The 17,786-nt window shown below is 45.2% G+C and overlaps 1 protein-coding gene across 1 annotated transcript in view; it reads left to right on the top strand.

Moving 5' to 3' along the window:
* The window catches only part of LAPTM5 (lysosomal protein transmembrane 5), a 52,407-nt gene extending 37,207 nt beyond the window's left edge, over positions 1–15,200 (top strand). Inside the window, exons 7-8 of the mRNA XM_048826202.2 lie at positions 11,804–11,896; positions 14,517–15,200. Coding sequence (XP_048682159.1) covers positions 11,804–11,896; positions 14,517–14,591 — 168 coding nt within the window. The 3' untranslated portion in view covers positions 14,592–15,200. The remainder of the gene's footprint in view (positions 1–11,803; positions 11,897–14,516) is intronic.
* Positions 15,201–17,786: the final 2,586 nt, after the last annotated feature.

Raw genomic sequence — 17,786 nt, 5'->3', positions numbered from 1 at the left:
GTTGCTAGGCACCGTCAGCACCCCAACAAGGCGCAGACCTTAAAGGGCTACAGTTTGTCCTACTGCAGATTAAGTCAGTTGCCTGAAGGAAGAGTAAGGCCTATAATATTGGGCTGTACATACAGCTAGAGTGAAATCTTGCCCTGAGATACACGCACACCGCTCCTGCTGAAATCAGTGGGATCCGCACTCTCCAAGAGCACTCCTGGAAGGATGTTCAAGCTATTCTGACCTGTCTGGTAGGCTCCTTCCCCGCTTCTTTGGGGTGGTCAGCACACCTGGTGGTGCTAGAAGGGACTGCAATTGTTGCTGGTCCCTTTGTGGGGGGACGTAAGGAGGGGGAAGCTCCCCTTACTTTCTCCCTGTTGTCCACCTACCCCATGGCCAAGCACCATCTGCCCCCTAACCAGATGAGACTCCTTGCTTCTGGGCTGTGAGCATTATAGCTCCATATTTCCAGGATAGATGGAGCATGCCAGAAATGTTCTATGCACCAGCTGCCTGTGGCACTGAAAGAAGAAGGCAGCCAATATTTTACCTTTCCTGCCCAGGTTCATCTCCACAGTTTCACTCAGTTGGTACATCTACACAGACCATGCAATCATCTGGTCCAACAGACTTGAGCTCACACCATGGCACTAAATGTAGCTGTGTAGATGATGCGGCTTGGGTTCTGAAGCCTGGGGAGAGGGATGGACTTCAGCCTGAGCTGGAGCTTAAAACGCTGTCTACATAGATATTTTCAGCACAGTAACGTGAGCTCAAGTCTGTCGACCCAGGCTGGGAGGCTCGATTCCGTCGGCTGTGTAGACATATAGAATGAGACCCTAGTGTGGAGGCTCTGAGTGACACTGAGGGCCAGACCTGTCTCTGAGCAACCCCCACAGGTCTATGCCCTGCAAGCCTTTTCCTTGCAAATAAATGTGTGCAGATACATGTGCTCATGCTTCTCTCTTCCTCAATGGCTAGAGTGACCAGATCCTGAATCTGCTGGGATTGTTCCGGTTTGCTGGGTCAGTCCTGTTCTCATGGCTGGGCAGTGAGGGGTTTGATCCAAATGTCATAGACCTGGCCAGCCCCATCTCCTCACTCACAGCTCCCTACACTCTCCCATAGCTCCCATTTCCCTCCACCAGTCCATCAACTAGTGATAAGTGCTCAGCCCTTTCCTTGCCTCCTGTGACTTTCACAAGGCCCCACTCCTGCCTAGCATGCCTCCTGGCACCCAGGTCGGGGAATGCCGCTCTCGCTGTGTCAAGTGGTCCCTTGCTGGTAACTTGGCCCTCCGGCCAGGTCACCCTTTCCAGGGTTATGGAGTCCAATTGTCTGAATGTCGTCTCCAGCTGGTGTTCAGCCCCAGCTCAGGCCTTTATGCCACTAAGCCAGGGGCTGGCAGAATAACCCGAGCCTGCCCCATACCGAGTTCCAGCCCAGGGACCAGCAATCCAGGTCCTCAGTCCTCATCTTTCCCTGAGCTCCTTCCTACCCTTTAGCCTTCTCTACATTTTCTTTCCAGCTTCTGGGTTTACCATGGGAGCCTACCCTACTCCCATGGTGCCGTCACTCCCTCCTAGCCTTGTGTCAGACCCTTTACTCCAGGGCAGGATCCCAGTGCTTCCCCTCCCACTTGGCTTTCTCTGAGTGACCACCCTCCTCCCGAGGAGTAGCTGTAGGCTCCTGTCTTTGCAGTCCTCTTTCTGCTTTCAGTGTCCTGGCTTTATCTGTATCCCAACCCTTCCCCTGCTGGCCTTCACTCTCACAGGTGATGCCAGGTAACCTAACTGGCCTCTCGTTAACCCTGTCAGGGCTGGGGGTGGGCCACACCCCATCACATCATCCAGTTCATCCTCCTCCCACCAAGCGCTCACAACCTCCTGAGTCCCACAACTCCTAGGACAAGCTCCCTGACCCCTAACCAAACTGCCCGACAGCTGACAGCACCCTCCAGTTGGACCCTCACCCACAATGCAAAGGAGCTTTAGGTTGGGATTTCATAAGGCACCTAAGGGAGTTAGGTGCCCAAGCGCCATTGAATTTGGATGGCAGATATGTGCCTAACTCCCTTTGGCCTGGCTGGAATGGCTTACATTCCATCATCCTGCTGTTAGGCTGAAAGATGGTTTTAACTGGGTTTCTAACCACCAATAAAACTGCCCTCTGCCACCCTGCAATTACAAGAGGTAGTTGGCTGCAGGCCTGAATTTAAAGCGTCACACTTGGCATTTGGGCTCCATATTGGTTCGTCCTACTTTAACCCCCTTTCGAACTCCATTTTTAAGGACATAGCGGCAGGCCTCGAATTTTGCTTCCTTCTTTATTTGCAAACTGATATTTCCCTGAGTGATCTTAAGAACGGATGACCCAGAATTCAGAGCCTAACCTGGGCATACCTGACATTTTCAGACACAGTCAGATTTTTTAGGGGAAGAGTCCGCTGTCACTGAAACTGGCTGAAATTCAGGCAAACTCCATCATCAGAAAATAGGAGGGTGTGCTGTCTTCCAGGTGCTAAGATACGGGATGTAGACCTGAGGTTGAAAAGGATTCTAAAGGGAGCGGGAAAGAATCCCCTAATTATCCTTCATGTGGGAACAAATGATACAGCTAGATTCTCGCTGGAAAGTATTAAGGGAGACTATGCTAGGTTGGGGAGGACGCTTAAGGAAATTGAGGCTCAGGTGATCTTTAGTGGGATTCTGCCTGTTCCTAGAGAAGGGCAACAAAGGTGTGACAAGATTATGACTATCAATAGATGGCTTAGGCAGTGGTGCTATAAGGAGGGCTTTGGGATGTATGGTCATTGGGAGGCATTCATGGATAGAGGACAGTTCTCTCGGGATGGACTTCATCTGAGTAGGGAAGGAAATAGACTTCTAGGATGGAGGTTGGCACAACTGATTAAGAGAGCTTTAAACTAGGAATTTGGGGGAGATGGTTGGGAGATGTCCAGGTAATCTCCACGCCAGAATTTAGCATAGAGTGGAAAGAAAATGAAGTAAGAGTGGATACAGCTGTAGGTAGGAGGAAGGGCAGTGTAGATACAAGTCTAATAGGTTATACTGGTAGTAAAATAACCGTGCCTAATAGGGTACAGAATGTGAGTGAGGCCAAACAGCAAAAATTAAGATGTTTGTACACTAATGCAAGGAGCCTAGGTAATAAAATGGAGGAACTAGAGTTACTGGTGCAGGAAGTGAAACCAGATATTATAGGTATAACAGAGACCTGGTGGAATAGTAGTCATGACTGGGCTACAGGTATTGAAGGGTATGTGCTGTTTAGGAAAGACCGAAATAAAGGTAAAGGCAGTGGAGTAGCACTGTATATCAATGATGAGATAGAATGTAAAGAAATAAGAAGCGATGAAATGGATATGACTGAGTCTGTCTGGGCAACAATTAAATTGGGGAAGAAAACTATTAGAGCCTCCCCTGGGATAGTGCTTGGGGTGTGCTATAGACCGCCGGGATCTAATTTGGATATGGATAGAGCCCTTTTTAATGTTTTTAATAAAGTAAATACTAATGGAAACTGTGTGATCATGGGAGACTTTAACTTCCCAGATATAGACTGGAGGACGAGTGCTAGTAATAATAATAGGGCTCAGATTTTCCTAGATGTGATAGCTGATGGATTCCTTCAGCAAGTAGTTGCTGAACCGACTAGAGGGGATGCCATTTTAGATTTGGTCTTGGTGAGTAATGAGGACCTCATAGAGGAAATGGTTGTAGGGGATAATCTTGGCTCAAGTGATCATGAGCTAATTCAGTTCAAACTGAATGGAAGGATTAACAAAAATAAATCTGCAACTAGGATTTTTGATTTCAAAAGGGCTGACTTTCAAAAATTAAGGAAATTAGTTAGGGAAGTGGATTGGACTGAAGAATTTATGGGTTTAAAGGTAGAGGAGGCCTGGGATTATTTTAAATTAAAGCTGCAGAAGCTATCGGAAGCCTGCATCCCAAGAAAGGGGAAAAAATTCATAGGCAGGAGTTGTAGACCAAGCTGGATGAGCAAGCATCTTAGAGAGGTAATTAAGAAAAAGCAGAAAGCATATAGGGAGTGGAAGAAGGGAGGGATCAGTAAGGAAAGCTACCTTATTGAGGTCAGAATATGTAGGGATAAAGTGAGACAGGCTAAAAGTCAAGTAGAGTTGGACCTTGCAAAGGGAATTAAAACCAATAGTAAAAGGTTCTATAGTCATATAAATAGGAAGAAAACAAAGAAAGAAGAAGTGGGACCGCTAAAAACTGAGGATGGAGTGGAGGTCAAGGATAATCTAGGCATGGCCCAATATCTAAACAAATACTTTGCCTCAGTCTTTAATAAGACTAAAGAGGATCTTAGGGATAATGGTAGCATGATAAATGGGAATGAGGATATGGAGGTAGACATCACCATATCTGAGGTAGAAGCGAAACTCAAACAGCTTAATGGGACTAAATCGGGGGGCCCAGATAATCTTCATCCAAGAATATTAAAAGAATTGGCACAAGAAATTGCAAGCCCATTAGCAAGAATTTTTAATGAATCTGTAAACTCAGGGGTTGTACCGTATGATTGGAGAATTGCTAACATAGTTCCTATTTTTAAGAAAGGGAAAAAAAGTGATCCAAGTAATTATAGGCCTGTTAGTTTGACATCTGTAGTATGCAAGGTCTTGGAAAAAATTTTGAAGGAGAAGGTAGTTAAGGACATTGAAGTCAATGGTAAATGGGACAAAATACAACATGGTTTTACAAAAGGTAGATCGTGCCAAACCAACCTGATCTCCTTCTTTGAGAGAGTAACAGATTTTTTAGATAAAGGAAACGCAGTGGATCTAATTTACTTAGATTTTAGTAAGGCGTTTGATACTGTGCCACATGGGGAATTATTAGTTAAATTGGATAAGATGGGCATCAATAGGAAAATTGAAAGGTGGATAGGGAATTGGTTAAAGGGGAGACTACAACGGGTCCTACTGAAAGGTGAACTGTCAAGTTGGAGGGAGGTTACCAGTGGAGTTCCTCAAGGATCAGTTTTGGGACCAATCTTATTTAATCTTTTTATTACTGACCTGGGCACAAAAAGTGGGAATGTGCTAATAAAGTTTGCAGATGATACAAAGCTGGGAGGTATTGCTAATTTAGAGAAGGACAGGGATACCCTACAGGAGGATCTGGATGACCTTGTAAACTGGAGTAATAGGAATAGGATGAAATTTAATAGTGAGAAGTGTAAGGTCATGCATTTAGGGATTAATAACAAGAATTTTAGTTATAAGCTAGGGACGCATCAGCTAGAAGTAACGGAGGAGGAAAAGGACCTTGGAGTATTGGTTGATCATAGGATGACTATGAGCTGCCAATGTGATATGGCTGTGAAAAAAGCTAATGTCATCTTGGGATGCATCAGGAGAGGTATTTCCAGTAGGGATAAGGAGGTTTTAGTACCATTATATAAGGCACTGGTGAGACCTCACCTGGAATACTGTGTGCAGTTCTGGTCTCCCATGTTTAAGAAGGATGAATTCAAACTGGAACAGGTACAGAGAAGGGCTACTGGGATGATCCGAGGAATGGAAAACTTGCCTTATGAAAGGAGACTCAGGGAGCTTGGCTTGTTTAGCCTAACTAAAAGAAGGTTGAGGGGAGATATGATTGCTCTCTATAAATATATCAGAGGGATAAATACCAGAGAGGGAGAGGAATTATTTAAACTCAGTACCAATGTGGACACAAGAACAAATGGATATAAACTGGCCACTAGGAAATTTAGATTAGAAATTAGACGAAGGTTTCTAACCATCAGAGGAGTGAAGTTTTGGAATAGCCTTCCGAGGGAAGTAGTGGGGGCAAAAGATCTATCTTGCTTTAAGATTAAACTCGATAAGTTTATGGAGGAGATGGTATGATGGGATAACATGGTTTTGGTAATTAAATATTCATGGTAAATAGGCCCAATGGCCTGTGATGGGTTTTTAGATGGGGTAAGATCCAAGTTACCCGGGAAAGAATTTTCTGTAGTATCTGGCTGATGAATCTTGCCCATATGCTCAGGGTTTAGCTGATCGCCATATTTGGGGTCGGGAAGGAATTTTCCTCCAGGGCAGATTGGAAGGCCCTGGAGGTTTTTCGCCTTCCTCTGTAGCATGGGGCACGGGTCACTTGCTGGAGGATTCTCTGCTCCTTGAGGTCTTCAAACTACAATTTGAGGACTTCAATAGCACAGATATAGGTGTGAGGTCTTTTTTAGGAGTGGTGGGTGAAATTCTGTGGCCTGCATTGTGCAGGAGGTCAGACTAGATGATCATAATGGTCCCTTCTGGCCTAAATATCTATGAATCTATGAATCTATGAATCACCTCTAGTGCAGATATCCCAGGTGGGGCTGATATCATGGATTGCAGGCTCTGTCCAATAGGCGAGGTTTGCAATGGAATCTAAGAGATTTAGGTGCTCAAGTCCCTCCGAATTTCAATGGAGTATCTCTCTCTCTCACCCTCTCTATTTCAGGGTATTATACTGCCACTCACTAGCATAGCACATTCCATGTAAAATCAATAGCAGAGTCCTTAGTGGAATTCATGGAGCATCTGGCACTTTTCCCTTTTTGGGGTAAAGACTCTGCTAAGGGTGGGATCTGTGGGGGCGGAGGGTGGCATTGGTTGATTTGTTTCAGGGTAATTGTTTTGGTTGGTTCGTTGAGTGGGCGTATTGGGTTGAAGGGGTGTCAATGGTGGGGTTTATGAGCAGCAGGCAGGGACAGGTGTTAGGGGGTGTCAAGGTTACTTCCCCACTCTGAACTCTAGGGTACAGATGTGGGGACCTGCATGAAAGACCCCCAAGCTTATTCTTACCAGCTTAGGTTAAAACTTCCCCAAGGTACAAACTCTTACTTTTTGTCCTTGGACCTTATGCTGCCACCACCAAGCATGTTAAACAAAGAACAGGGAAAGAGCCCATTTAGAGACGTCTTCCCCCCAAAATATCCCCCCAAGCCCTACACCCGCTTTCCTGGGGAAGGCTTGATAAAAATCCTCACCAATTTGCATAGGTGAACACAGACCCAAACCCTTGGATCTTAAGAACAATGAAAAAGCAATCAGGTTCTTAAAAGAAGAATTTTAATTAAAGAAAAAGTAAAAGAATCACCTCTGTAATCAAGATGGTGAATACCTTACAGGTAATCAGATTACTCCTTTTTACACAACTGTACCCCGATTACACTCCCATCTTGGACAACTGGGCACAACCAGGGGCAGCCAAGTTAAGTTCCAATAGAAAGCCCTTACATTCCTTCAGTGATTTTGATTACATTACCCAATAGTCAAATAATTTTGATCAGATTATCTCTCCGCCTGCTGCCTGCAGCAATCCCTTATAGACCATTTCTGTGGGAAAAGGGCCCATTTTCCCTCAGAATAACTGTAAAGTCTTCTGGGGACAGAAGCATAGTTGTGGTAGTAGCCACTCTACCTGATCCCCTTGGATAATTTAATTACCAAGCTTCCATCCAATGTGACTGCACAGAGTTGCACATACAGTTACATTTATATAACTGGGTTTTATCATTAAACAAAAACTTCCTTCTTGTAACACCACAACTGTTACTCTTTTAACATCTTCACAACAGTTACCTTTTACCATTTCCACAACTCCCAAATGTTTACTTTCCTGCAAACCCTGTATTATCAATTCCTGCAAAAGGTATTTGTAACTTTTCACTCACTTCTTTAAATCACTTACTCCTACAGTTAGTTCTTTAAGGTAGTGCAATTTGTCTGTAACTTAGCCACCAAGTACAATTATTGCCACACAGATGCCTTAACCTGTGCTGTCTTCACCCTGAGACTGTTCAAAGAAGCAGTAAAACATTTGTCTCCATGTCTGCCCATGGATCTTTTACTCCAAAAATTCCAGTGGAATACAGCAGACCTCCGTCATACTTTGTCCAAAATAAACAAAAACTTTTCACATAAGTATCCAAAATACGCTCCATTAAAACTTCAGAAAAACAAAAGTGTGGAAAGGTGGGGGGAGAGGAGAGGAAAGAGGTGGAAAGAAGCCAATTAAGCCTGTCAGGTCAGTTTAAAGTATAGGCTACCAGCAGCAAATTAAGTAAACCGAGAAAAAGAAGGAAAAGAAGAAAAGGATATAGTTAGCTCTGAGCCAAGAGTAGGCTCCCTGGGTTGAAACAGTTGGGAACCCTCATCCCCAGGTTCTCATTCTGGCTCTGGGAGAAGAGTGGGGGTTGCTACCTGCTCCTGCAAACCCTGCCATTTTGCACTTTGAAACTTCTTTCTGTCCACTCCCCCAGGACCAAGTCCCAGCTCCAGTCTCTAAAGGTCGTCTGTTAACTCTGCTTTTGACTTTAAACCCTGTTGTGCCAAATCATCTTTAACCACCCCTAACTAATTTACAACCCTTCGGCAGCCCTTGCTGAAGCAGCACCTAACTTGAAAGATTCCCGGCAGCTTCCCATAATGCTGCCCTTACTTCAAACCTCTCACAAGCACGCTGAAGTGCCTCCTTTCCCTGTAAGGCATTCAGTCCCCATGGGTAGGGACCTTCTTCCACTACCCATATACCAAAGGAGGGTAGGCTCCTCAGCCACCCCCCATCCCTCTGGGTCCCCTAACACTGCCTCCATTTCCTTTTTAATCTCATCTCAGGTTGACCCCTGCACCTGGTATGGGCCCTGGTTCTTCCTTATCCATTTATCAAAAAAATCCTTTACCCTGGCTTGCCAGAACCCGCAACTACCATCACGAGAGTTCACTATACCCCCTCCAAGCAGCTGTGCGGACTGTTGGGGAGCAGGACTTACAGGCTGCCACTCACCTATCCAATGCGATGCATCCGAGTCACAGCACCAAGATGTTAGGGGGCTTATTCCTTCACCCACTTACTTCCCTGGTCCTTCTCACATGAACAGAGAGGAACAATACCTGAAGTCCAAAGGTGCAAACAATTCCGTGTTTATTGGGGTGAACTTCCAGCAAGCATGATTCCAGTTTCCTTCCTTAGTGTCCCCCTTCCCAGCTCTGACACCACAGAGCCTTACCTGTGTCCCTGTTCCCATTCCCCCCCTGTTGCGGGCACCCAGTGCTGAGAGGCTGAACAACAGCTTAAGTTGGTTCGGTACCCGGTGTGCTACACCCAATAATCACAACGGGGTGGAGAAGCAGAAAAGTTTATTTGAAGCTTCAAAAAGGTACAGGGAGATTTGAATGTCAAATCCTGTACACAGAGCAGGAAGTTACACAGGCTTTTATACATCCTTTTTCCCAGCATACTTATCCAATAGCAAGCTGCCCTAAGTATCCATATAGCCAGCCAATCCAGTTCCCGGCTAGTTCCCTGGTTCTCTGTATCATTTGTTAAACTATACATAAAGCTGCTTTATTCAGCATTGTTCTTCCATATCTCCCCTGTGTGGCCTTGCTTAGTTTCAGGCAGTCTGACTCCGCAGCATATTGTTGCAGATTCTCAGCATAACTGCTGTGTGTGCCTCCAGGCGGGGGGGGGGGGGGGCAAGGACACTTGGGCATAGTACGCAGAGCTGCTACGAGTGCCTCCAGGCGGGAAGGGGGGCCAAGGACACCTGGGCCTAGTGCGAGCGGGCTTCATCGACACTCGTGGTCTTCCATCCCCTCGAGTTACCTAGTGGCCATACCGCAGTGTCCCCAACACCCCCCTTAGCTAAACATGATTCCAATTTCCCCACCCCCATTCCCTGTTCCCATTCCCCCCCCCCTTACTTCCTGATTGACTGCAGACTATATAGTAAAACTTGAGTTCTGCTTAGCTATACCTTAACCAATCATTTTACTGAAATTTATCTAACCAATCCTAACATATTGTAACATGATTATTTAACCAATTATATCCCACTACCTTAATTAGTTTACACCCAGCAAAATTAATTATACAGCAGACAGAAACAATCACAGAACCAGACAGAGATTACACAGACAAACAATAGGGAAATGGGGACTACAATGATACAACAACCACAGAAATGAGGATTTCACATCCCAGCTATTGATAAGTGAGTTCTTGCCAGACAGGATGCTATCAAACTAAGTTTCCTTTTACATCTTCTAGGCACTTCCCTTTCTCTGGAGGCGATGGGCATTATCAGGACAGGATTGTATTCCTAACAGCCCAATAGCACCATATTTCAATGTGACTAGGTTGGAATGTGAGGATGTGACCGTTCACGTCCCAGCTTATGGCTGCCTCTGCTGCTTAGCCAAAGGCCTTAGCCTAAGCATAGGGCCTCAGACTGTCACAGTAAGAGAAGGCCCTTACACCGGCCAACAGTGATTTTGATTCTTTCTTTTATACCTCTATAACTAGCTAAGTGATAAGAATACACCTAAATTCTTAGAGTATAGGCCTTTACAGACAGGCCTGAATATCTATTTCCTAACACCAGGGTTGTGAAGTGCCATTGTTACAGCACAAAGGCCTTTCCAAGAAGAGGGTTTTGCAGCATTTCCTAGAGATGCTCAGGCTCTGGATTCACCTGATCTCCTTTGGAAGTTTGTACCACAGCTGGATCCCCTTGACTGAGAATGTTTGGTCTCAGCTCCCACATGCTGTGGCCTCAGCTTTGTGATCTGCGTTGTCCCAGAAAAGTGCATTTATCTCAGTGGTTTATGATTTGGGCATCTAACTCCCTCAGGCTCCTTTGAAAATCCCATCCTTAGTCTTTTTCTGACACTCTGTTTGGGGTTTATTTCAAAGCACATTCCAAAGTGCATTTTAAAAAACACGCCAATAAAAATAAGAGATGCATGACTTTGCCTCACTGCACATAGTAAAGCAAAAGTTTATTTAATACGGTACGTTGTCTTGTGCCACAGTCTGTCAATTGATTCATTTTCCTAGAAAAACTCTATTTATTTCATCTTGTAAAACTCTCCAAGGCCAGAGGCTATTTTACCAGAAAAGTGGAACTAATGAAAGTATAATAAATGGAATGGGCAGAACTTCAGGTCCATTCCTGATGGAAAGTGTCCTTCGTGTTTCTCCTGGAGGGCTGAGAGGCAAAGGTTATGGCCCACAGTGCTTTTTCTGGGCGACTGCCCCACTCAGGAAAAAAAATCAAAGAAAAATACATTGACCTGCCTCCCAATTTTGGGTTCAGTTCTGTTGGCCAATCTTGTCCCTGATCCATCAAAGCCTCAAAGCACTTGCTTGACTTTAACCATGTCACCTTGCAGAATCAAGACCGGTGTGGCAGGGGCACCAGAATAGGGGGTGCCAGAGGGCCATGGTCCCATCACTTTTCACCGGCTGTAAGGGCGAGCGATGGGGGGGGGGGATGGAACAGGAGTGTGGGGGGGGCAGGGTCTTGGGGGGAAGAGGTGGGGTGGGGGCAGGGCCTGGGGGAAGGAGCAGTGCAAGGGTGGGCCTCCAGCACAAGGAGCAGTGCAAGGGCGGGATCTTGGGGCGAATGCGTGGTGCGAGGGTGGGGGCTTGGGGAGAAGGAATGATGCAGGGGCTCAGGGCAGTGCAGGAGGTGGGGGCATGGTTCAGGCGTCGGTGCGCCTCCACACACACACTTTTAGGGAGCTTTTGGCACTCCTTGGGCCACTCAGAGGTGGGCATTCAACAGAGCAATGGACCCACGGTGAGACAGCTGCATCAGGGTTCCAGAGAGTGTGGTGGACAGTACTTCAGGGCCTCCAATTCAAAGGAATAGCAGCAGTTCAGTGGCAGATCTAGGGCAGTACAGCAGTGACTGATTGTTGTCAGGAATGAAAAGGCAGTAACGCAAGGACAGACCTCTTTTCCCCTTTGATTTTCAGGCCTGCATGTTCAAATGCGTCTTGAGATGCTACAAGTACATTAAAGGCAGCAAGAGAGAGGAGGTGAAAGTCATGCCAGAGTTTTCTGAGAAGGTGAGAAGTTCCGAACGCCAGCTCCTGGTGTCCATCACTAAAAGGCAGGGTCTGGATGGAGATGGAGATTCACCAAGGGAAGGTCATGCCTGACTAATCTAATCGCCTTTTATGATGAGATTACTGGTTCTGTGGATGAAGGGAAAGCAGTGGATGTATTGTTTCTTGACTTTAGCAAAGCTTTTGACACGGTCTCCCACAGTATTCTTGTCAGCAAGTTAAGGAAGTATGGGCTGGATGAATGCACTATAAGGTGGGTAGAAAGCTGGCTAGATTGTCGGGCTCAACGGGTAGTGATCAATGGCTCCATGTCTAGTTGGCAGCCGGTATCAAGTGGAGTGCCCCAAGGGTCGGTCCTGGGGCCGGTTTTGTTCAATATCTTCATAAATGATCTGGAGGATGGTGTGGATTGCACTCTCAGCAAATTTGCGGATGATACTAAACTGGGAGGAGTGGTAGATACGCTGGAGGGGAGGGATAGGATACAGAAGGACCTAGACAAATTGGAGGATTGGGCCAAAAGAAATCTGATGAGGTTCAATAAGGATAAGTGCAGGGTCCTGCACTTAGGACGGAAGAACCCAATGCACAGCTACAGACTAGGGACCGAATGGCTAGGCAGCAGTTCTGCGGAAAAGGACCTAGGGGTGACAGTGGACGAGAAGCTGGATATGAGTCAGCAGTGTGCCCTTGTTGCCAAGAAGGCCAATGGCATTTTGGGATGTATAAGTTGGATCATTGCCAGCAGATCGAGGGACGTGATCGTTCCCCTCTATTCGACATTGGTGAGGCCTCATCTGGAGTACTGTGTCCAGTTTTGGGCCCCACACTACAAGAAGGATGTGGATAAATTGGAGAGAGTCCAGCGAAGGGCAACAAAAATGATTAGGGGTCTGGAACACATGAGTTATGAGGAGAGGCTGAGGGAGCTGGGATTGTTTAGCCTGCAGAAGAGAAGAATGAGGGGGGATTTGATAGCTGCTTTCAACTACCTGAAAAGGGGTTCCAAAGAGGATGGCTCTAGACTGTTCTCAATGGTAGCAGATGACAGAACGAGGAGTAATGGTCTCAAGTTGCAGTGGGGGAGGTTTAGATTGGATATTAGGAAAAACTTTTTCACTAAGAGGGTGGTGAAACACTGGAATGCGTTACCTAGGGAGGTGGTAGAATCTCCTTCCTTAGAGGTTTTTAAGGTCAGGCTTGAGAAAGCCCTGGCTGGGATGATTTAACTGGGAATTGGTCCTGCTTCAAGCAGGGGGTTGGACTAGATGACCTTCTGGGGTCCCTTCCAACCCTGATATTCTATGATTCTATGATTCTATGGGGCACAGCAGCAGGCAGAATTGAAGCTTTCATTAACCACCATTAGAGCTCTGATTCACCCCCACGTTACTCCAATTTTAATGTGGTGTAAAACGATTTAAGTCAGTGGAGTTACACTGGGATGCATGAAAAACTGGAATATTGTAGTGCTGAATCAAGGCTTCTCCATTATAGAAGATACTGCATGTGAACCAATGCAGAGCTGTCTTGCTGAATCTACGGGCAGCCTGAATCAGTTGTTCTAAGGCCTTGCCCTAGCAAAGCACGTGCTGAACTTTAAGAATATAAGCAGTCTCGCTACGGTTAGGACTATGTGTTACCCAGTGCTGTTGATGATGCACGAGAGGGAAATAGACTCCTGCTTGTACTCATTAGTACTATGCACATGCTTAAACTCAAAGGTAAGTACTTTGCTGGATAGGCATCTAAGCGAGCTGTGATACTTCCCCATTCATTTCAATAGGGTGTTAATGCCAAAGTCTAACTGGAATATTTTCAAGTGTTTCACAGCTGACCATTTTAGCAGAAGCTGCTCTGGGATTCTGTGTGTAGCTGCTGAAAGGCCACTCCAAAAACATAAGGACACGCCATAAAAATAGATCGATAGTCAAGATGGTTGAAAAGCAGTAACCTCCCTACCCCCACAAAAAAAAACCCTCCCTCAAAAAAAATTGTGAAAAATTGAGTTGAAACATTTTTGTTGTTTTTGTGTCTCAAATTGGAAATTTCAACCAATTCTGATAACTGTCCAGCCAGGGGAATGTGGAGTCCAGACACCGTGGCTCTGACTCTTGTGGCTGGACTACATAGAGGCTTATGAATTTGCTACTGTTGTTGCACTAACAGAGCTGGGTCATCTAGCTCAGGCTGTAGCGCTTTCTGTCTTTTGGTTCAGAGGTTCTGGATTCAGCCCTTACCACATGCCTTCATTTTCCAATCCTCTGTCCTTCATAAGCCTTGTCACTCCCGCCCCACTCCTTTGCCCTGGGGAAAGAAACACACACTAGGTAGGTTTCAGAGTAGCAGCTGTTTTAGTCTGTATCTGCAAAAAGAACAGGAGTACTTGTGGCACCTTAGAGACTAACCAATTTATTTGAGCATAAGCTTTTGTGAGCTACATCATTCGGTGAATGCATCCGATGAAGTGAGCTGTAGCTCACAAAAGCTTATGCTCAAATAAATTGGTTAGTCTCTAAGATGCCACAAGTACTCCTTTTTACACAGTAGGTAAAATCCAATCGAAACATTTTCCTGTTTCCAGAGCAAGTCTGGGACTCTAATGATTTCTTCCTCCCAGGTCATGCTGCCGTCATACGAGGAAGCCGTAGAACTGTCCTCCAAGGAGTCACCACCGCCCTACTCAGGAGTTTAAGCCCCAGCCACTGAGATGGGAAGACGTCTCTGCTGCTATGAATGCCTTTTAGCTCTTGTGCCTCAACTGGCAGATACTCAGCCTCACTGAATAATGCCTCTGTTACTGTGATAGCGTGCTTATATTGCACCAGACTCACTCTGGTTCAACGGACTTGGAGCTCATAAGAACCTCAGTTTCTGCTGTGAAAATAGAAGTGTCAGATCTGATTGTCCTCTAATGCTGGTTTCATCCCAGCACAGCTCGGTTTGCTTCCAAGGAGCTACTCCCGATTTACACCTCTCTAGCTGAGAAAAGAATTGGACCTGCAGAGTAGGAAATAGAACCGAAAAAAGCTTTTTGCTGAGAGAGCCCAATTCTGAAATTTAGCAGCTTTTAATGAAGTCCTATGGGAAAAGGATCAGCAAAAGGCAGGTGATTCTGAGTGAACCGCAGTGCAGTGCTCAGCCTGCCAGCCTATGCTACTGAGTTAGAGTGTGTGATCTGGCTGTTGGAAGCGCTGGGATCGTTACAATATTGCTCTGCCATTTTACACCTCCAAGTCTTTGTGGTTTTGCTTTTCTTGTGTGATTTGAAAAATGAGTTTAAATAAAAAGCTAATGGCTTCAATCCCTGGCTGTCTGGCTTCTGTAGAGTGCTATCCTTGCAATTGGAGGAACATAGCAAATGAGCAGCTTTCCTCTTAAAAGCAACTCTATTAAAAATGCCATTGTGGGATTTTAGGTTTATTTTAACTCACTGACTCCAGATCAGATGGGCATCATTTGCAAGTAAAAAGATTCTAACTGCTGGCCCTGCAAACTCCTAAACAATCTGAGAGTCTAGCCAGATTTTTTCCTTCTTGCACATCATTTCCAGGGATAAAGATCTGGCCAGCCAAAGAGTGCTTTCGATACACTTTAGCAATCAATTAAAGTTGCACAGGGGAAACTGATCGGAATGTATTACCCAGTGCTGTTGACAATGCATGAAAGGGAAATAGACTCCTGCTCGTACTCCCAGAGCAGTGTTAGCTCTGCAGAGCTAAGGGGAGTTAAAATCAGTTAAAATTTTATTTTTCCCCTTAAGTTAGCAAAATATAGAGAGAAGATTCCCCAAGTAATAAGATTCCATTTATAGCTAATCATGTTTGCAAGTAGGACCACAAGCAAGCAATAAAGGAATAAAGTAGCTAGACCTGGGTGAACTTTTTCAGACATTTAGTTTATTTCTCTGACAAATGCAGTTTTGGTCAACCCAACACTATGTGCAAATTTGACACAAATAGTTTTGGCCATTCCCGAATCAGTCAGAGGAGAAGGAAGAAGTGGTTGTGGTGCTGGTGACACTGTTTTCTTCCCCTCCCATCCCCCATACAGTCTTTAGTCTGGGGGTTAGGAAGACCCAGGCTGGAATCCCCAATCCAAACACAAAATGGATTTCTTCAATTCACCGGGCAGTCCAGATTGCTTTGACCTGCACCTTTTACCCACCCGGAACTGCCACCACACTGAAAAATCAATTATTTGCCCAGCTGTACGAGTGACACTCCAAATCATGCTCATCTCATCTGTGCATTTCCATGGAGAACACAGAGTCAAAAAATTTCCAACTGGCTCTGCAGCTGTGTGACCGTGGACATGAGTCACTTCAACTTTGCTTCCCTTCCCAGCTTTTGTCTTTCTTATCTATTGAGATTTCAAGCTCTTTGGGGCAGGGACTGTCTCTTGCTATGTGTTTGTACAGCACCTAGCACGAGGGAGTCCTGATCTTCGTTAGGAGCTCTAGGCGATATTTTAATACTATTACTAATAACATCATCAAGACATCAGCTACAGACAATGGGGTTGCCCATATGTTGCTAAGGACCCATTTTGACCCACAGAACTCATCGCTGGTGAGGATGCATGAGATGGAACAAACCCAGCTTGACCCAAACATCCCAGGAGAACTTTGCAGGCTTGGCAGTCACAACAAAATCTTTTCACTTTTAAACTGATCACCTTTGATACATAAAACACTGAGAGACAATAAACATAGATCCCCATACACTGGCTGTTTAGATTAGAACAGCTCTTTAAAAGTGGGATTTTCAAAGCACCTTAGGAGAGCAAATCTCATTGAATTTAAATGAAAAATCCCAAATTTATGAACCAAATTCAACCTGCTGCACACGTGTCTGAGAGCAGAATTTAGTCCTAGAAATCAGCAGAGAGGAGGTTCTGGCTCTCCTAGCAATCTGCAGGTGTATTGCTGCTTGTTCATGCCCTCCCCTATAAACTAGATGCCAGTGTGGCTGAAAGCGTTCCTTCAGCAGATATCTATTTGAACTGGCAGTGAATGAATGATTGGCATCAGGCATGTGCTGTCTTCTGTATCTGGGATTTGGCCTGGTCTCCTGGATAGAAAAGGCTCGTTAATGAATCAGTCTCCAACTACCAAAGACAAACAGGAAAGAGCTCAGAGGAAAGCAACAAACATGATATAATGCTTCAACATATCAGACTTAATATTCAGGGCAAGGTGAGAGAACAGAGCAGGTTCAGGCTAGCTGATAGAGCTTTATAACATTGGTTCTCAACCAGGGGTACGTGTACCCTGGGGCATACACAGAGTTCTTCCAGGGGATACATCAACTCATCTAGAGATTTGCCTAGTTTACAACAGGCTACATAAAAAGCCAGTACAAACTAAAATTTCATCCAGACAATGACTTGTTTATACTGCTCTATATACTATACCCTGAAATGTAAGTACAATATTTATAAAAACAATGAGGAGCCGGGGGCACCTAAAAGACTAACAGATTTATCTGGGCATAAGCTTTTGTGGGTAAAAAACCCACTGCTTCAGATGCACCATGCATCTGCATCTGAAGTGGGTTTTTTACCCACAAAAGCTTATGCCCAAATAAATCTGTTAGTCTTTTAGGTGCCACTGGACTCCTTGTTGTTTTTGTGGATACAGACTAACATGGCTACCCTCCTAATACTTGATACAATATTTATATTCCAATTGATTTATTTGATAATTATATAGTAAAATTGAGAAAGTCAGCGATTTTTCAGTTATAGTGTGCTTTGACACTTTTGTATTTTTATGTCTGATTTTATAAGCAAGTAATTTTTAAGTAAGATGAAACCTGCGGGTACTCAAGACAAATCAGACTCCTGAAAGGGGTGCTGTAGGCTGGACAGGTTGAGAGCCACTGCTCTA

The sequence above is a fragment of the Caretta caretta genome, chromosome 19 (assembly GCF_965140235.1).
Source record: "Caretta caretta isolate rCarCar2 chromosome 19, rCarCar1.hap1, whole genome shotgun sequence".
NCBI classification, from domain to species: domain Eukaryota; kingdom Metazoa; phylum Chordata; order Testudines; family Cheloniidae; genus Caretta; species Caretta caretta.
This window is presented reverse-complemented; position numbering and strand designations above follow the sequence as displayed.